The sequence below is a fragment of the Benincasa hispida genome, chromosome 6, assembly GCF_027475165.1.
Source record: "Benincasa hispida cultivar pf3 chromosome 6, pf3_genome.v1.1, whole genome shotgun sequence".
NCBI classification, from domain to species: Eukaryota; Viridiplantae; Streptophyta; class Magnoliopsida; order Cucurbitales; family Cucurbitaceae; genus Benincasa; species Benincasa hispida.
Window position 1 is genome coordinate 49,663,903 of NC_143483.1, and position 21,248 is coordinate 49,685,150.

Consider the following 21,248-nt stretch of genomic DNA (forward strand, 5'->3'; position numbering starts at 1 on the left):
TTTTATCTGTTGTTCAGTTGGTTTTTCTAAGGGGACGACCGGCTTAGCGCTGGTACAAGCTTCGACAACTTTCTTGACGGTGAGGAAGAACAGCATCTTTTGCTTCCACCACTTGAAGTTCACTCATTCGAAGCGGAATGGATGGTTGAGGTCAGATATCTCATTATTACTACCGAGGGCCATTGATAATGTTGAAACGTCTTAAAATTGTTGGAAATAGCAGGGCCCTCAAAACGACGAACTGTAAACCGTCAAGGCAAAGCGGTCAAGCGAAGAGCAAAACCTGCAAAACAGAAACTCGTTATAGGCTGAGTCGTGGAGCTCGCTCTCTTTAAGACGTTTCGTGGCTCTGCCCAAGTGTGCAAACAGGTCTAAAAATTGCCACGTCGTCCCAGGATAAAACAACCAAATTAAAACCGATTGGAAATGTACCGTTATCGATCGGAACGTACACCCTTTTTAAACTCACTGCTCGGAAAGCTAAGATGGAGAAGGAGAGGAAATTGAAGTGGGAATTTAGAAAATGAATTTTGTGTCTCACGAACTGCTGAAGGCCTTACCTTTTATAGGCCTTCAACATCGAAATGGACCGTCTTAAAATTAATCAACGGACCGTTTTAAAAATTAATCAACAGACCATTTTTAAAAATAATCAATGGACCGTTTTAAATATAAATTTGCACCCAACAACTTTATAATTTTGTTTATCCTTATGCTAATTTCTCTGTTTTAAATTCTATCCAAATTGAAATCACTGATACAAGACGTTCATTCGCTTCTATTAAGGATTTAAATCCTTCGAGTATAATTCTTATTAAACAAAAGGAAGTTTGAAGGTATAAACCATAAGGGGGTGGTTTTTGCTATTTGAAACAAATGTGGGACATGTTTGCAGAGCTATACTTTGACGATCTTGTTAATTATAAATAATTACAGTGTTGTTTTAAATTAGTTGTTATAAGTTAAATATTATTATATTTTAATATATCTTGGGGGAAATTTAGGGAATTAGAGCAAAACATCTGACCCAGAGGAAGGCCACGTAAATCCATGCACATCACTGCTCAGTGTTCACGGATCGAACTTTAAAACGGCGTCGTTTCCATTTCCCTCCTCGATTTATTGTTCCCAATCCTCTACAGTAACGTGTTAGCTTAAATTGGGGGGGGAAATGGCCAGCCGGATCGGCCTCAATTTCCACCGGCGGCTTTCGATTCCTTCAGGCGCTCCTTCCGCCGTCTTGTCCGCGAACAGTGCGGCGAATAGCCTTAAACGGTGGAGCCCCGGAGGAAAACCACGGCGGCGTTTGATTTTAGGCCTCGGAATATCTTTCTGGGCTCAGTTCATGAATATGTCCGGTTCACCGGTCGGCGCCAAATCCTTCGTTGCCTCTGCGAGACAGAAAAATGCTGTCGAAGAGGTAATATTTTAACTTCATTTTCAATTTTCTTGTATGTATGAGGAGAATTCCGCAATTCGTTTTTTCAGTAAATTGAAAATGCTAATTCGAGGATGTACCAATTTCCATTTCCAATGGAATGACTAGAGAGTAACCAGAGTTTTCGTTTAGTTCGAATTTCCAACAGGAAATCCACATTACATTTTGTGGGTTTCTTAAATTTGAGTTATCAGGTGAATTTTTCTTCTGAGTTTCTTGATTCCGTGACTTTTGCTCAATTTTCGTTTCAAATTTCTTTCAATTCTCTCTCTCTCTGAAGATTTTGAAGAACGTTGAGTGGCCAGAGCAATTTCCATTCAGGGAGGAGGACTTTCAGCGATTTGACGAGTAAGAACTCTGAACTTGAGCAATCTTCATTCTTTTCACTCGCTCTGGATTTTGATTCTCATGAGACCTTGATGAATGCATATGAACGAACCACAACCATTTTTCAGAACACCAGATTCGTATTTCTATGAATCCCCACGCTTTGTCACCCACATTGATGATCCAGCCATTGCTGCACTCACCAAATTCTACTCTGAGGTTTTTCCTCCAAACAATACACCTGGAGTTAGCATGTTGGATATGTGCAGTAGTTGGGTAAGCCCCATTTCTTGAGCTGGAAGTTTCTCAATTCTCTTTTGTTATCTTCATGAATTATGTAAAGAGGGAAGTTAATCATATCCCTACAAACTTGTGTCCGAAATGTATTCTAACTATTGTTTTCAAAATAAGTTTTTCAAATTCTTTGTTAGCGTCGAGGAACCTTTTTTTCGAATTTTTTTATTCTTGTGCTCTCGCTCCCTACTTTCCCTCTTGCTCTCGCTCCTCAATTTTTCCATTCGCTCTCTCTCTCTCTCTCTAATTGCCTATCACAACAAGAGTTGTGTTGGAAGTTGCCATTGGAGAAAGAGCAAGAGCGAAGGCGAAAAGTAGGACCGAGAGTGATAAGGAATATAGTAAGCCAGAGCAACAAGAGACAACATGGAACAAGAGTTGCAAAAACTCGTCATGAGAAGTCAAGTCAAATTTCGGAGGCATTTTTTAGGTCAATTTGTAAAAATATTCAATGATCTCCCCCTTGTGGGCTTTGAATGTAGGTCAGTCATTTTCCAGCCGGATACAAGCAAGAAAGAGTTGTTGGGATGGGAATGAATGAAGAAGAGCTCAAACGCAATCCGGTTTTTTTCACTCTTCCTTCATATTCATTCTGATAAACAATCGGCGTTTAAACTGCCACAGGATTTATGCTTCCTGTCATTTTTCTTCCTTCAGGTTTTGACAGAGTACATTGTGCAAGACTTGAATGTGAATCCTAAACTCCCATTTGAAGATGATTCCTTTGATGTGATCACCAACGTAGTATGTTCTACCTCCGAACTAGAACTATTCATGAATCTTTTTCCAACAATTTTCTAGTTGGCATAGAAGAGGACACCAAAACCAGAATGTAACTCGTCTTGCAGGTCAGCGTCGATTACTTAACAAAGCCTCTAAGCGTTTTCAAGGAAATGAGCCGAGTTCTTAAACCTGGTGGCCTTGCCATTATGAGGTGATATTACATAGAAGCCTAAAATCTGTATTGTCTCCCAATCTCGATGACTTCTCACTTCGTTGATTACTTTGTTAACCAGCTTTTCGAACCGCTGTTTTTTCACGAAAGCAATCTCTATATGGACTTCAACTGGAGACGCTGATCATATTATGATTGTCGGGTCGTATTTCCATTACGCGGGTGGATTTGGACCTCCTCAGGTATAGGAAACCCTTTGAGATATTTGAACCTCTTCAGCTAACTGTTGTCCCATGCTTGAAATTATTTTCTGCAACTTCTCATTTAGGCAGTGGATATATCTCCCAACCCTGGACGGTCAGATCCCATGTATATCGTGTACTCGAGAAAGTTATCGCAGCTTGAAAGTACACCGGGAAGTTGAGCCTGCTGAACTGAAACTAATTTGTGCTGCAGTCTAAACTAAACTGGCTAATTTGGGAGAAGAAGCCTGCCATGGTTGGAGTGATCAATAAAGAATCTGCAGTATGAACTACATATTATTACTTGTAAACTAAGCTTCAAACAAAAATCTAAGATATGTGAGATGTAATGTAAAAATCACTAAAATTTTATTCTTATCTGAGGCACAGACAATTAATAAACATTTAGAGAAGTGATTCCAGAACTTGGTTCTGCTGTCTACGCAAACTCTACAAACTTGGTGATTAATTTCTAGATATGAAAAGAACACAAAGAATATACACAGGTGAAGTAAGGCATCCTAAACAGAGTTGAAAAGCCGACGAAAGTGAGGTCGTGTTTGGAGATACAAACAAGATCAGATCCATCCCTGTTTGTAACGACGAAAGAGGTCCTCCGTCTGTGCATTCTTGAAGGCGCTACAGCCGATTACATAAACCCAAATGAGTACCACCACAGTGACAATGAGAACCACATTAGCTTTCCTCCATTCTCTTCTGAGATTTCCCAAGAGCCCAGCCTTGCAAGAGTTGCAATTGTAGCACAACTGGGTTTGGTCATTGCTCCAAATATAGCAGTCTGGGTCAGCCATTGGATCACCAGGGTTCAGCCACAGTGTTGGGTTCACAAAGTTATATCCACAAGCTGTTGGAGGTTTACAGCACCCTGACTGCGCGCACACACAGAGAGTAAAAACCAAAGGTACGGCAGCTCTTTTAAATAATCATTTTGTTTTTGTTTTTTTGTTTTTAGTGATTGAAAATTGTGCTCGTTTTCATACAAAATCTTTATTCATAGACATGGTTTTCATATTTCCTAACTGACCGTTTGAATTATAGCCAAATTCCTATAACAATGGATTTTGGAAACACTCATAAAAGTATAGAACAAACCAAAGACAGCAATGAGTAGAAGTCATGTACATAACTTTAAGAACCCGTTTGAATTGATTTAAGAAAAAAGTGCTTTAAAAAAACTCATTTTTATCTAAACACTTTCGATAAAAATGGATAAAAATACACTTGAAAAGCTATTTTGAGTAGTTGCCAAATACTTTAATTTCTTTCAGAATGACTTATTTTTTTTTAAATTAAACACTTAAAAATGTAATCCAAACATACCCTAATTTTCAAGAACTATAAACAAAAAACCAGACTACAAATTTTAAGTTCCAACCTTAAGTCACTTGTCTGTCTTTTACCTTTCAACATTACACTATAAGGAGAAAGGAGATTTGACCTACTACCGGTGAGGTAAGACATCACTATTGTTTAATAAAGATTGAAAATCTTGATTAAGAGGGATGGGATAACGGCCTTCTAAATATCTCCACAATAATATGGTATTGTCCACGTTGGATACAAGTTCCCATGACTTTACTTTTGGTTTCACTCAAAAAGTTTCAAGTTGTCCTTATATATTATAGATTTTCCTCTTATCTAATAAATGTGATGACTTTGGTCACATTCCAACATTAACTATTAAGAAGGAAGTTTTAAAATTCAACCTCATCTTTTAACTTTTGGGTAAGGAATTCAAACTTATGACCCATAAAAACATGATACGAGATGGACGACCCAACGCTTGATGATGCGACTAATTGAGTTCGATTGTTTGGTAGAGTCAAGAGTGAGTGTAAAAGAAGAAAGGTAGAGTTGGAAAGTTTTGATGGTAGAGACCAATTTGCAGTTAAACAATTAGTCATAATGGACTGATTAGCTGGCACCCACTTCCAACCATATTGTGTGTCAATCTTAACCATTTTGAATATGATCAATCAGTTTGGAATCAAAAAGGGTCCCCAATAAAATCTTAGCTGTCTACTTTATTATTGTTGGGTTATGAATTAAAAAGGGAGATTGCACCAGATTTTATTAGCTAATCCTGATTCACCTTTTTTCCCCAAAATCTACATAAATTTGGGTCCCTTCTTTGTCCTAGTATGTGGCTTAGCTCCAACAAAATGAACACATGAAAAAGAGAGAACAGAGAAAAAGAGAATGATTCTATATTCTTGCTCGGTAAATACAGAACAAAACATTAAAAATGAAGAATATTCCATGTAGATAGGATAAATACACCCTTGAAATTCTCTAAAGACTATATGATATAGTTCTATTTGTTGAAAAGCACTTTATATCAATCTTCCTCAACATTAGAAGGTGTTCAAATGACCCGATAATCCAAACAATATGGACTATCTAATCCAAACTGTAAGAGTCAAGTTGGATTTGTTTTATTTTTGGGTTGGATTAAACTTTTTTTATTTTTTGTCGGGTTGGGTTAGGTTTCCAATTTCCTGAAAACAAATTTAGGTTGACCCAACTCAATCCAAATTATATATATATAAAGTTCGAGTACTTTGAATGGGTGAATTTATGAATTTTTAATATTTTTCTTTTAAAGTTGGTATGATGTTTATGCCTTTGTTAAATTTTGGAATAAATATTATAGATATTTGATATTTAACTTTTGAATTTTATGGGATTTTAGTTATTACCCATGTGTTGTAGATAAATTTACATATTTTAAATTAATAAAAAATAATTATAATCCGACAACCTAATCCAATTCAAATTTTAAGGGTTAAATTGGAGACTTTATTTGGGTGTTTTGGGTTATCAATCTAACTAACCTGAATTTTCAGGTTGATCCAAAAAAAATACCCAAAACACAACCAAACCAACTCATATACACCCCTTTCAACCTTTACTCTTTGTCTGTCTTAAATCTATTATTTCAATAATTCAACCATAATAGGAGATCTATTTTAAGGTCATTTTCTCATAAAATGATTACCTATAGTTTCTTTGAAATTTTAATAAATGTGGAAGTTTTTATTACACTCTATCATCTGCATTTTACACTTTATTGATATAAAAACTCAATTAGGTAGTCTTTCATTTCAAGTGTTGAAATTGGTCAGTGCCATTACAAATTTACCGAATTAAAACACTATTTTAAAAAAGAAAAGAAAAAAAAAACAATTGTAGAAAAATCTTATCATTAAATAAAGGATTATTCTAGACCCCAAAAGTCGTTGGGACTTGGAATGCCCAATGTCAACAAAGTCACATGCCACTGCTGAAGGAAATGATAGAGATGGGTGAAAAATCCTTTTCGAGAGAATGATAAATAAATAAATAAATCCAAAGCCATAAAAAAAATAAAGCTCCAAAATCTTCAAAATTACAATTTTATTTCTTTATCAAATACGGAAAAAGTCTGTGAAATGAGAAAACCACCCGACCAAACATTAAGGAAAATATATACATACACACTTGAAGCTTATTCTAATTTGATTTCTTTATATGAAATATTCAACTTTAATTCTTATGAATTTAAAACCTAATTATAATTAGCCTTCCTCATTGCTTTAAAATTAATTTTTATTTGACCAGTCTAATTTGAAGTTTAGACCTTTAGGGATGAATGTTTATGCAAATACCACTCAGCCTAATTCTTTTAGGCAAAACTTATACTATTTTATTAATAATAAACATAAGTTTTTGTGCTGAATTACAAAATTTAGCACTTTATTTTCTCATAATCGAATGAGATTTCAGGTTCTAATTTCTGAATTATTAGTCCGAGGTATTAATTTTATTTTAAAATTTACGATTTTTTAAATGTGATATTTCATTACAAAATTTAGCACTTTATTTTCTCATAATCGAATGAGATTTCAGGTTCTAATTTCTGAATTATTAGTCCGAGGTATTAATTTTATTTTAAAATTTACGATTTTTTAAATGTGATATTTCATTAAACATTACACATATATATTAATTTATTTAAAAAAAATTTAATCATAAAAAAAATTATGGAATAACTGTAAATATAACAATCAGATCTAAAGTATTTATAATAATATAGCAAAATTTACTTTCGAAGTCTATTAGTATAGACTTCGAAAGATATCGTCAGTAAAGATTTATCAATGATAGATCATATCATAGTAAAAATCTATAGCCTATCTTATAAATTTTATTATATTTGTAATTCTTTAGAAAAGGGTACTTCAGAGTATACACTTAATTATATTTAAAAGTGCTAACGAATGCGATTAGCTAAAAGAATTAAACTAGAAACCTATAAACACAAAAGTTTAAATTATAAAGTTCAGAAACTTAACTTTAATTTAACCTAAAAATTTATAATATCTTTTACTTTTACTTGTGTAAAGTTCGAACAACTGACCCAGGGGCCACGATTGCGGTTCGAAAAGCCAAAAACGTGTATCAGAGAGGAAAAAAAAACCCCCGATTTATACGAAACCTCTCTCCCAAACGCCAATGAATCTTCATCTTCTTCCTCTCGAATTCATTAATCCAAACAATAAAATTACAAAGAAAATGATAAAAATCATATATATTTCGATCCTGAAATTAATGCACTGACCTGGAGCGGCGAAATGTCCGCTGCGAAAAACTGATCGGCGGCGAAATATCTCTGATTAAGCTTTGGACAAACATCAGATTCCGCCAAACACGTCCTAATCTTCGGCCAATTTCTAGAATTTGTGAGATGATTTTTGAGCCACGACGAGAATCCGTCGAGCCTGTACTCTTTGAATCCTCGGCCCATGACGGTGTAGCTTCCGTCGGGGCGAGTAACGACGAAGGTGAAAACGAGGAGGACGATCAAGAGGGCGATCAGAAGAGCCATACAGAAGAGGTAAAAAGCGAGAAGACCTTGTCTATTCCAATAGGCGCCGATGAATCCGGCTAAAGAGACGAGGAGGATTAAGACGCCGAGGAGAACCACCGGCCACCGGAAAAAATGGATGCATTCGTTGTCAGGCTTTGAAGCCAGCCAAATTCCGGCGCCGATTATGGGGATGGAGCAAAGGAGGGCCAAGAAATTGAGAATTGCGGTGATGTTGTTGCTTAAACCCATGGAATTCGAGATTTGAAGAGGGAATTTTGCAATGCCTAATCGGTTTTGTTTTTTTTCTTTCCCCCTTCACTCACAGAGCCTTCTCTCTTCCTTAGCCTTCTAGTGTGAAGAAAGTTATGTCGTCATGATTGTTAACCAAAAGGGGTTGAGAGTGGAACGACACGTCGTTTCTAGGTGTTTCAACCTTGTTTGTGGCAAATCTCACATTGCCCTAAGTTATAGCGTGCACCACGTGCCACTCTAATTTCTTTTGGGAATAATAATAATAATAACTTTGACTTTAAAACTTTTTAATTCTATTAGACTGTATCTCAACTCAAGTGTTGCAATGTTTAATCTTCTAATAAGTTTTACTTCAAATATATTTTTTTTCTTAAATAAAAGTTTTATTATGCACTTCTCAATGGATTGCAAAACATACGTACAATACAAAATTTAATAAAAATTAAGAAATGGAATTTGAGCTAATTTTTTTAAAAAAAAATTATGAATTTTAGTAAAGTTATTCAATAGTTTATTTGTTAAAATATATATAAAAGGAAAAAGAGAATGGAAAATTTTAAAGTTATATTTTTTGGAGTCTTTTTATTAAAAAATACTTAAAAATATTTACACTAAATTTTTTTTAAAGTTTATACTTTTGGTAAAATCTATTGGTTTGTTTTGATTCTTGAGACAAAATCAAACCCATTATCATTCTAGTTCATGAAAATCATTAAGGAGAAAAATAATTCACCAATTAATGCAGCAAAATATATATTTAAATTTTCAAATCTTTTGGAAATCTACTGAATTACTTGGAAGGAAAAACATAAAAATAGGATGTTCCAAAAATTTAAGGGTAACAGTGAAATAAATTTGATGCAATGTTGGTAAAAATTGAGATTTGTGAATTTTTATTTATTATTTCATTTTGTATATTAGTTAAACTTTTTTCAAAAAATATATTTTATTGGAACTAAAGAGTTAGGGTGTGTTAAAATGAGTATGCCAACAATTACTTAAGTTTATAGTTAAACTAATCTAATTAAAAGTTTCAAAATTCAAATTCAACATATCATATTGGTGATTAGGGTTGACAATGGGGTTGGGGTGGGGCAGGGGGACTCCCCATCCCTGTCCCCACGGGGGTATTTTCCCTATCCTCGTTGGGGAAATAGGTCCTCGCAGGACCCATCCTCGTGTATATATATATATATATATTAAAAAATAAAAATTTTAATCGAGGACGGATATGGGGATTGGGCGGGGATACCCTCCCCGTCCCTGATCGGGGATTCGGGGCGGGGACCATTCCCGCCGGGATTTTTGCCAACCCTATTGGTGATCACATAAACTTGGAGTGTTTGGATTGAGGGAATTAAGATGGGAATAATGATGCGAATGGATAAGGGATACACGTCTTCATGTTTGGTACAAATTTTGAAGCTTTATACATGAGAATAAATTATTCTCATGCATTCTTTATACTCATGGATGATACTTATCCAAAAACATGTAGGTTTTCTTGATGTCCTATCTTTTTCCCCTTTTAATTCATGAATTTATTTTTTATTTTATATTATTAAAATTAATTAATATATAAATATTACATTTATAATTTAGAGAATTATATTAACATTTAAATTATAATATTTGAATTTAGCTACTTCAGATTAAAAAAATAATAAATTAATTATATAATAAATCGTAAAGAAACAATACAATAATACTATTAGTTTATTAATAAATTATATATGTAGTTAATTAATTATCGATGATTAATATTTTATGAGATTATTTTTTAATATTATTATTATTTTATCATTGATTAATTATAATTCATTATTTCTTAATACAAATTTTTGTATTTATTTTTCAAAACTTATTTTGATTATTTTATTAATTAATACATCATATTTACATAAAATCATCAAATTGATATATCAGGTTATGTAATCGGGTAACTTTAATTATAAATTACTCATTTTACAAACATTTATAATTAATAATTTAATTAATATTATTATTTGATAGTTAAATAATTAATTTTGTTCAAAACTTTGAATTTAATTTATTGTTTATCAATTACTCTATCAAAATTTTATAGAGGTATTCATGATTAATTTTATAAATAAAATACAAAGTTAATTTGTAATTTTAATAACATTCCTATGTACAACTAAATACAATTTTTTTTTATTCTCAATCATCTTATTTTCAGATTTTTTATTTACCGACATACTTAATTATGGGATATTAAATGACCCCAAGGTAATGGTTGCATCTATCTTTATTTAGTTTATGATTGAAATTAATTTTTTCTCTCTCTTCTAAACTAAAATTAAATCACGGAAATAAAAATAATTTGTTGTAAAAATATTCAAATATTTCAATATAACATCCTTTAACTTTGTTGGTCTACTTCTAGAAAAGAAATTTAGAGGGTTGGATGGAAACAAGCTTTAGTAAAGATTAAACTACTTTTAGACTATAAACTAAAAATATTAAATGAAAATTAGAAGTAGGGTGATAACTTAGAATATTGTATTCGCATGGGTTAAAAATCACTATTGGTCCTCAAACTTTTACAAAAGTAAAGAGTTGTCTTTAAACTTTCAAAAGTAACGATTTAGTCTCTAAACTTTCTAATTGGTACCAATTTAGTCTTTCTATTAAAATTTTTGTTAACTTGCAAACGAAAATGTGAGATGGTACCACGTGTCATCCTACTTTGTGAAAAATAAAGGCCGCATATAATGTATTAGAGAAGAAAAATGTGTGGATTAGTTAGAGAAAAAAAAAAAGATATCTTCTCATTGCATTCAAAGGTTCTTTCATGTGATTTTTCTTCTCTTTTATCCTATATTCTTCGAAAATGAAAGAAATATACAATCTTCAATTGGCACCTACTTGGATTTTTTGAGGTTACTTCGAATTTTCTCTTTTTTTTGTGTGTGTGTTTTTTGGAAGTGGGTTTTTTAGGGTTTGGTTTCATTTCAATCAAATCCAATTTTTGTTTTGTTTTGTTTTTTTTTTTTTTTTTTTTTTTTTTTTTTTTTTTTTTTTTTTTTTTAAAAAAGAAAGCTTTAAAATTTCTTTGGATTGCATTCTATTCATTATTCTAGCTGTCGATAAACTTATCAAAACTTATGACTAAAAATTTGATCTCTAGGATTGTTTGAGGTTAGTTTTATTTTCAATTGAATATGAGTTTTTTTTTCTCTAAAAATTTTCCATCCATATTTTCCCCTTTCCTTTTCACTTTTTTTTTTTTAAAAAAAAAAAAATTTAGAAAACTACTTGTGTTAATCTTTTTTCTTTTTTCGTTTTCATTTTAAATCATTTATAATTCTACCGTAATCTAGTTATTTTCTAGATTAATTTTGTTTGCTGATTTAATGCATAGTTGGTTGAAATTGTTCTTTATCCCTTGTTGCATCGTATGGTTTAATAATCTTCATACTTGATGTAGAAGAAGCAATTGGAGGGAAATGCGAAAGTTTGTTGCCTCTCCAATTTCATCTAATTCGATTTGGAAGGGAAGCTCCATAATATTGAAGAAAAGAATTAGATGGACGATTGTTTTGTAATTTATTTGGACTATTGATTCATTTGTATCTATGATAAATTTGTAGTTTTTGGAAAGATTGAATTTTACATTAATTTGAAAAGTATTTGACGATATTGAATTTTCTTTTACATATGATTGATGCAAATTAAAATCTTTCAATTTTTTAACAACTTAATTACCACCAAAATATTTGTGTGATTGTTGAAATAATCATGACCTTATCATAATGAGAAAATGAAAATTGAGACACTATTGAAAGGTTAGAGAATTGAATTTTCAATTCAAAGTAATTTTACCAGCATTAAAAAACTAGTTTCATAGACATTACAAAACTAATTCAGTAGTAATCAATTTTCACATCCATTACAAAACTAATTTCATAGTTCCCATGACTATAATTAATTAACAAAAAAAAAATAAGGCCAAAGAAATACTATACTAATTTGTGAAAGTCTATTTTTGTAATTGTCTCTTTGCACCTCCTTTTGTTGTGACCATATTGATTACATTTACTGCACTTCATAGAAATATGTCTCTTACTGATTGCAGTATCTTTTCGTGGTTTATCAAATTCTCTCCTTAACTTCTTTGGCCTACATGGATCTTCTAAAACGAGGTGGACTAATGGTATTGAAATTTGTACTCGACCAAACCCTAGAAAACTTACTTCCAAAATTTTCAAGAACACAATAAAGGATTGAGAAAGTTTCAAACTAACCTCGACAAATTCAGGCGCTGATTGCAAATCGTACTTCTCTTTATATTTTTCAAGAATATTGCATAATAAAAGTAGAAGGAAGAAGATGTGCATACGAGAATGCGAAGAGAAGAAATCTAAGTAGCTTTTTTTTCTCTATCTAATCCGCGTCGTTTTCCTTTTCTGTAATATATTATATGTGACCTTTATTTTTTTACAGATAAGATGACACGTGGCGCCATCTCACACTTCCGTATACAAGTTAACAGAAATTTGAAGAGAAAGAACAAATTGATAAAAATTAGAAAGTTCAAGAACTAAATCGTTACTTTTAAAAGTTCAAAAATCAAATTGTTACTTTGTAAAATTTCAGGGATCCATAGTGATTTTTAACCAAAAATGTTTAAGCAAAGTAAAAGGTAGATAGTATTATTATTATTGTTATTATTATTATTTTGGGTACAGAATAGAATTTTCTTTTTCTTTTTTTATCCGAAAAAGCAAACTTTAGGAGCTTTTTTTCTACACCGTAACATGATGCATTTTTCCAACCATTCAAAGGGTAAAATAAAGGAAAGAATTAAAGCCCATGACGCTTTTCCCAATTCAATTCTTTCCTTTCTTCTCTTTTTTGTGTACAGAATTTCAAATCTAAGTTTATTAATTCTATTAAAAGACGCTTTTCATATGTCATAATATTTTACTATACCTTTGATCTTAAGGTTAAGAGTCTGTCTTATGCTAATTCAGTTAGAGGTATTTGAAAAAAAAAAACTTGATTATAACAACGAGATTTGAGGAATTCGATCAATCCACCTATCTCGTACCGTTCAAGATAAGTTTGGTTCAAATATATGAAATTTTATGGGTCAATTGGTTCATGGATTTATTTGAAATAGATCAAATCAACTCAAACCAACCCAGACTTATTATATATTTATTATTTTTTTTTTTTTGCCTTTGATACAACTATATATACATTTATTTATTTTATTATTTATTCTCCAACAACTCCTCAAGATAATTTTTTTAACACACCATAAAAGAAATTTTTCATAACGTAAATTGAAATTGAGTTGTTAAAAATTTTAATGTAATATTTGAAAATAGTTAAATATTTTTTTCTTATAAATATTTCATTTCTTTTTAGAATAAAAATTTAAATGAAAAACATGAGTAAACCAAATCAATCTAACTCAAATAATTGAATTGGGTTAGGTTCATTATTTAATTTAAGCAATAAATATTGTTTAAATTAAATAAACTTACCATTGGATCATTGAATCAAATCTAAAAAATGTTTCAATCCAACCCACAAACACCCATAAATTGAACCATACTCATATTAGCAACTTTTAAAAACATTCTCCAAATTACCTTAGGAGGCTATTTGTTTTGCTTGGATTGACCGTTTTGGGTTCAATTTGTAATATTACTCATTCCATTCTCACAATTTTCAATCCAATCCACTTTTTTCACCGTCTTCAAGCTTCACGATCCCATTTCTATCATGCGCTCGATATCTCACACATTTCAATGCTCATCTGATTCCCCATTCCCAATTATCTAATTAGGTTCTAATCTTCTCAAATAGCTCTTATGATGTTTGAGATTCATCATTGTTATCCTTTGAAATTTATTTGTTAAACATTAAAGACAGATCATTATATTGTGTTTGGCAGAGCATAAAACAAAAGAGAAACATTTAAAAAAGGCAATTTCTTCTTTTACTACTTGGTTTGTTAGTTAGAACTTTGAAAGTTTATTCATTCAGGGGTAGGTACAAAATGGAACCCATGTGCCCAAACTCCCTCACTTTATTCTCAACTACCAAAGATCCCATTTTCCCAATTTTGAAGCTCATTTATTTTTGTTTCTATTTATTTTCCCCTTTTTTATAAATAAGCTTATAAAGTAAAGTTTTAATATTTATTTTTATAAGCTTATTCATTTTCCCAATTTTTAGAAGAGTCTAGTAAAATTAACTTTTTTATAAATTAATTTCTCTAATGGATATAAATTTAAATTTTAGTACAAATGGTTAGAATTGAAATTTCATACTAATAATTATATCAATTTAAATTTTTTATTGAAGCATTATTGAAATATTAGACATTGCAGCTATTATAGTTAAGTTGCAATAATTTGGTATTTATTTATCGAATATTTTATTTTTTTTAGATTAAATTTTATCGAACACCAACTTACTTCCTATCACAACTTGTTTTTTTATTTTAATTTTTTTTAAAGAATAATACAGGACATTTAGTTTATAAATTTCAACAATCCCAAGCTTATATTTTGACATTAAAAATAATCATTTGTCTTATTTTAGTTTATGAACCTAGAATTTATGTGGGAGAATTTTTTATCTCGATAACATATATCAATTTTCACACAAACTTCTAAATTTATTCATATTTTACATTTGTTGTAATTTAATTCTTAAACTAAAACAGCAAATGCAATTTTGTCACCCATATACATACATACACATATATATGAGTGTGTTAAAAATGGTGTTTTCATATGCACTAAATAAATTATAAAAATATATAGGGTGTATAATTAATGGGAAATATATATGTTAAAAATGGTGTTTTCATATGCATTAAATAAATTATAAAAATATATAGGGTGTATAATTAATGGGAATAAGAAAAACAACATCAAGATAACTTTGTTGCTAAAATTTGTGATTTTTGGTAAAGTTATAGAATGGACAAAATTTATCACTTGCATAAGTCTACGATACAATTTTGACGAAATTAAAAACGTAAGTGGAAAGATTATACGGTTTAGCTAGTTTAGAAGTAAAATTTGAAGTGCGATAAAAACAATAAGTTTATGCACATTCACAATTATATATATATATATATATTAGTTTATACCCTTAAACTTGAAGATGGTATCCATTAAAATCTTTAACTAATAATTAGATATATTTAAATCTTGAATTTCTGTAATTATATTTGTTTGAAAAAGCATATATAAAACTTATAATTTTATCAATTAAAACTTTAAGAGCCCACAAGCGAAGCAATTTGGATTCTCAGTTAAGATTTCCTTTAAAAACAATAATTGCGTAAATAATACGAATTGGAGTTTGAAGAAGGGGAAGGAGAAGGAGTCCTCGACCTGCAACATCTCGAGGTGGATTTATATTCTAATCATGTATTTTATTTATTCAACACTTAAAGAAGTCTAAGTGTATAAGAATTGATGCATCATCGGTTTCTAAAGGTAGTTCCACAAGTTGATTTACTTATGAAAGCTTAGTCGAAATTATTGATATGGGTGATGTCTTGGAGGTGTGGTGCATCCTTGTATCTTCTAGTTGGTCTGTCAAAGTCTTAGAAGAAAAACTCATTGTTGATGGCTTAAAGAACATATTAGCAGTTTGAAATGGATAAGACCAATATGTGGTGATGGAAATAAATTCAATCGAAGTCGTCAAACTTCTAAATAATGAGAGTTCTAACTTGTCTAACATTTATTATTATTGTTATTTTGTCGATGAGAAACTCTATTTTGTCCTAATTTTCGTAGTATATCCGACTAGAATTATGATAAGTTTGATTTATTAAGATGGGACCAAAATACCACAATTACTCTCATCCTATTACATTAAACATGATCGATTGTTTTAAATATACAAATGTTACTTTTCCTAAGTGTTTAGATTTGTTTTTATAATCATATGGGAAATTTATCATAAACCTAGAACTCGAGCCTCCACTACTTCAATGTATTTTACATTAATATAAAATAAAGTTATTTTAGTTATCAAAATTACTATTTACAAAGATGCTCGAGCGTCCTTTTCAATTGGCTAGGTTTGATTCTTTCTGTATGCAATTTACTTATATTATTTATTATTTGTGTGAAGCTTTAAACTAAGTCCTAAATAAAAATTATGAATTTTTGTTTACAATTATAAAGTTCAAAGATATTTTTTATAATTTAATCTTTATTTTGTTGATACAATATCTCCCTGGTCTCTCTTCATCCTTCTCGCTTCAAGGTTTCAATTCAACATTATTTATTTGAAAAATAAAAATTAAAAGAACAAACCCGCACGTGACACTCACACCAGTCACATTTTCTTCATAAAGTCTGAAAACCTCCTCTCTTTATCCCCAAATTTCGTAGTGTTATAAAACTTCAAATAATCCCCAAACCGGTAGCCGCCAGGGTAAAGAAGCTCCGGCGCCGGAGAAATCAAGGCATCCGTCGCCGGATTATAAAACGTAGCAATGGAGAGCCTGCTGCCGTCTTTCTCCGCCAAAACGCGGTGCAAAATGCTCTTGTATTTGCCATTGCTGAGCACCTCGATTTGGTCGCCGATGTTGACGAAAATGGCGTTGTTTTTGGACGGCGGGATTTTGAACCATCCGCCGTCAATTTGGAACTCCAGGCCAGGGACTTGATCGTCTTGGAGGAGGAGGATGATTCCGCCGGCATCGGTGTGCTCCCGGAGGCCTCTGACCAGCTCCGGGCGAGGGCATTCTGGGTATTTCGCAACTTTTGTTCCAACGGATGGGCCGTTGGTTCCGTTGAATAGTTGCTTAATGTGGGCTTTCTGTAGGCCCAAATTTTCGGACATTAGCTCTGCAAGCTTCTCTGCTATCTTTATTACTTCGGGAATGTACTCTTCTTCCATTGCTTTGCTGTTCATTTTTCCACATTTTTTTTTTAATTTTTAGTTCTTTTGCAAAATATAATCTAAATATTTTACTTAATATTATTTTTTTGAGTTATTTTTATAATTAGGTATTTACGTTTTTTTCTTTTATAAATAAAACTTTAACCGTCAGGGTATTTTTTAACTTTTTTTTTTTTTTTAATTTAATGATATTTTTGAAACATTTGAAAGTTTAGAGATATTATTTAAATAAAATTTTAACAATGTTCCTCTAAAATTAATGATGAAGGTGTTTTTTTTTTTTTTTTTTTTTTTTTTTTTTTTTTTTTTAAGTTCAAAGATATTTTTTAAACTTTTAAAAGTTTAGAGATAAATCTAACCTAAAGTATAGAGTTCAAGGAACATTTTTTATAATTTAACCTTTTTTTTAATTAATGTTGCAATGGTTCGGTTTAAACTTCTTTTTCTAAAAACTAAAAACAAAAATAAAAGAATAACGTATCCCATTCTAACCCAAAATTGGCTAAAGCTAGGGGTGTTAAAAAAAAAACTAAAAAAACTTATCAACCCAATCCAATCTTTGGGTTGAGTTATTAATTCATTTAGGTTGAGTTGAGTTTAAATAAATGAAAATTTTATAGTTGAATTTAAATAAATGAAAATTGTATGGGTTGGGTTGGTTCATAGGTTCACCTAATATAACCAAAATCAACTTGAACTTATTATTAACTTTAATATATATATATATATTGGTTATTTGTAATACAATTACTTATATATATATTGATTTTAGTTTTATTTAATTTTATTATTTTTTTTACTGATAATTCTTCAACCAATTTTAAAAATAGTTTTTTTGAAAAGAAAATTTTTATTATATAAATTGAAATTGAATTATTAATATTAATTCAATATATGAAAATAATTTTAAATATATATTAATTGTAGTTACATGTTCTCGACCAGGTGGATATTGAGACTGTTTCGGGGAAAAAAGTGGATGTTGAGACGGAAAATATTGGGTAAAATAATAGCAAAGTGATGGAGATATACTTTCTTAAACATATTTTTTGAAAGGTGATTAACTAAAACATTGATTTCAAAATGGATATTTTAAAAGTTTAAACAAAATAAATCTAAAAATTGTAAAGTGAAATGAGATTTTATTCCATTATTTAAATGATTTATTTATAAAATTAAATATTTAAAAAATTAAATCAAACTCAGATCGAATAGTAATATAAAAGATACGTAAAATAAGCACAAACTTACCAAAGATGTTGTGAGATGTTGGTAAAATGTGAGAGGTTTGAGGTTGGTTTATGGCAAATGAAGAAGGTGCTTTCCCAATCCACATTTGTTAATGCCATTTTGCCTAAATTTTTGGCCACATCTGAATTATAAAACTCTTCTTTCATATTATCGTCATAATGTTTATTTACCAAAAATTTCACCTTCTCCAACACCCTCTCTTCAATCCCATGGTTCTCTACCTGCACAAACCAATACCACTCAAATAAACCATTAATAATTCCTTAAAAAAAAAATTAATTTTTTTTTGACCTATTCCAATCCAAAAACCATCCATTTGAATAATTGGATTTATCTAAATTTTTCTTTTCTAGTTATTAGATTTTTCATAATAAAATATTAAATATCACACCCCAAAAAGGGAAGAGAATAACAACTTAAAAATATGAATGTGTCACAATTTAAAACATCATGGTCTTTTATTCGAGAGTGAAGTTATTTTTGGAGGTGTTTGGGCTAAAGAGTTGGGAAGTACGGAGTCAGGAATCGTAGAGTTGTGAACTCCACTCTTTGTTTGATTAAGGAGGTTGTGGGTTTTACTACTAAAAAAACATCAATTTTATGTTTTATTAACTCTTTACACTGTGAATTCCATGACTTTACAACTCTACTCATTGCTACAAACATTTGTTAAAAAAGTTAGAATAGTAGTAAAGTATGTAGGCAAATAAAGATAAAATTATGTGTGGTTGGAGCTCAATACTGACAATAAAAAAAAAAAATCTAAATATAGACAATTATCATAAGGAATATTGATGAGAGTTCTAAAGAGAAAGAACTTACTAAAAAAAAGCCCCAATTTTGGCAAGCTTCATGAAGGACAGAGAGGGCATTAGCCTTGTTGTCTCCAGTGAGCTGATTGAAATCAATGGTGGGGATCTTCATAGCCATTTTTTCTCTTTGGAATTGAAGATATTGAAGAAGAATGGTGAAATAATGGAGTATATATAGGCTACCTTTCATTGGATATCAATCATTTTTAGTCATAATAATTTTTCTTTTGAATTGAATGAAAGGGTCAGATTCTTTGAAGATTACCCTTTTGATGATAATTCACTTGCAATTTTATATTCTTCATCCTTTTTAGTTATCTTTAGGAAATTAACAAAATCTTGTAAATTAAGCTTTGAATGCCCTTTTCTTTTTCTTCCTTTGTGAGATTGAACTTTGCTTAACTTAAAGCATTGTCCACTCACAAAGTTTGGTTTTACTTAAAACTCTGTCTTCTTCCTCCACTCTCATTAGCTCTTCATGTTTAATTACTTTTTCCAATTCAAAATGTCATCTCAATATTTAAAATTAAAAAAAAAAAAAAATACTTAATCACCTTTTAAACATATTCTTAACAATTTAAAGACTAAAAAGATACCTTTTAAAACTTTAAAAACTAAATGTACTAACTTTGTACCTCGTGTCAAAAATACTTTTGAATTTTTAAAAGTTTCAAAAGTACCTTTAAATTTCTAAATTAAATTAAAAAAATATCTTTATCGTTAGTTTTGGATGAAAATCATTAATGTTTTGTGTTGAAAATGCCTCTAAACTTTTAAAAGTTCAATAAATACCCTAAAATTTTTGTAACAAAATAAAAAATATATTTACTATTAATATATGAACACAATCGATAATATCATCTTGTCAATTATGGTTGAACTAAGAAATATATATATTATATCAAATATTTAGATGACTTGTTTATGAGATGATTTGATACATCACATCTTCCCCTCATGAATCTGTGTGCTGGTAAAGAAAATTGTACATTGAAAATGAAAAACTTTAATATTGGAACTTAGTTATGAATTTGAAGTTCCAAACTAATTATTTAATTATTTTTTATAAGAGAAAAAAGTTAATGGAGTTGGTAGTTTGAACTGAAAACTATGGGCACAAACAGTTTTTAGTCACATGTCTAAGCATTAAATTATAGTTGGCTTTGATTATCTTCTAATTGTTGTTGGAATTTATGCAGACATTTTGAAAGGGAAAAAAAGATATGTCCAAAGACATTGCATCATTTAATTCCATCGCCCATAGTCTTTATTTTTTCTAATTTGCGAAGTTAATTTTTATTACTATTTTTTTCTTTCTTAAGCAATGGAGTTTGGTTTTTATTGATACATTCAATTGTAAATTTGGTATTCAAGGTTCGAACAAAGTTTGGGTTTCAACGTTTTTTTTCTCCTCCAATGCTTTTATCTATTTCTTTTAACTTTTTTTTTTAATTTAAAATGTCATTTGTTTATTGGATCTAAATAATTGAAATCTTTAAATTCACGAAATTATACACATCTGAAATTACAAATGTTCCACATATTTAGATAACTAAGTTTGTTTTATAGGAATATTTTTATTGATATCTAAAAATATTTGAATAAATATGCTTGTTTGATAAAATTTATACACATAAATGTTTTAAATTTACATAATTTTTTAAAATGCCCTCACAGCTATTCATTAGCTATTCATTAATTTATAATCAATTTAATATAAATTGAAACTATGCAACATTTTTTTCATTAATTTGATTTTTTAATTAAAGTTTTATATTGTTTTTCTATGTTATTTTTCTTAATAAAATAATATATGTTCATTTACGAACTTTTATAAAATGAATATTTTTTATATAAAAAAAGTAATATATAATAGTTGACAATATTTTTCTTAATTATGAAATACAAATAAAGAAGAGTAATATATATCTTTTGATTTTTTTTTCAAATTTTT

At 30.1% G+C, this 21,248-nt stretch overlaps 3 protein-coding genes across 3 annotated transcripts; 1 reads left to right on the forward strand and 2 right to left on the reverse strand.

Moving 5' to 3' along the window:
* Nucleotides 1-1,044: 1,044 nt before the first annotated feature.
* On the forward strand, nt 1,045-3,621 carry LOC120079984 (S-adenosyl-L-methionine-dependent methyltransferases superfamily protein). Its single transcript, XM_039034494.2, has 8 exons — nt 1,045-1,420; nt 1,719-1,786; nt 1,894-2,041; nt 2,542-2,622; nt 2,717-2,803; nt 2,908-2,993; nt 3,076-3,196; nt 3,283-3,621. Exons 1-8 carry the CDS (start codon nt 1,172-1,174, stop codon nt 3,376-3,378), a joined length of 936 nt encoding a protein of 311 aa, XP_038890422.1. The 5' UTR covers nt 1,045-1,171; the 3' UTR covers nt 3,379-3,621.
* Nucleotides 3,544-8,595, reverse strand: TET2 (tetraspanin2). The gene is made up of 2 exons (XM_039034495.2): nt 7,818-8,595; nt 3,544-4,086 (listed from the first exon to the last, which is right to left on the reverse strand). The coding sequence occupies exons 1-2, from the start codon at nt 8,313-8,315 to the stop codon at nt 3,775-3,777; spliced, it is 810 nt and encodes a 269-aa protein (XP_038890423.1). The 5' UTR covers nt 8,316-8,595; the 3' UTR covers nt 3,544-3,774.
* Nucleotides 8,596-16,486: 7,891 nt separating this feature from the next.
* On the reverse strand, nt 16,487-19,452 carry LOC120080149 (ACC oxidase 1). Its single transcript, XM_039034716.2, has 3 exons — nt 19,305-19,452; nt 18,483-18,703; nt 16,487-17,235 (listed from the first exon to the last, which is right to left on the reverse strand). The coding sequence occupies exons 1-3, from the start codon at nt 19,410-19,412 to the stop codon at nt 16,662-16,664; spliced, it is 903 nt and encodes a 300-aa protein (XP_038890644.1). The 5' UTR covers nt 19,413-19,452; the 3' UTR covers nt 16,487-16,661.
* Nucleotides 19,453-21,248: the final 1,796 nt, after the last annotated feature.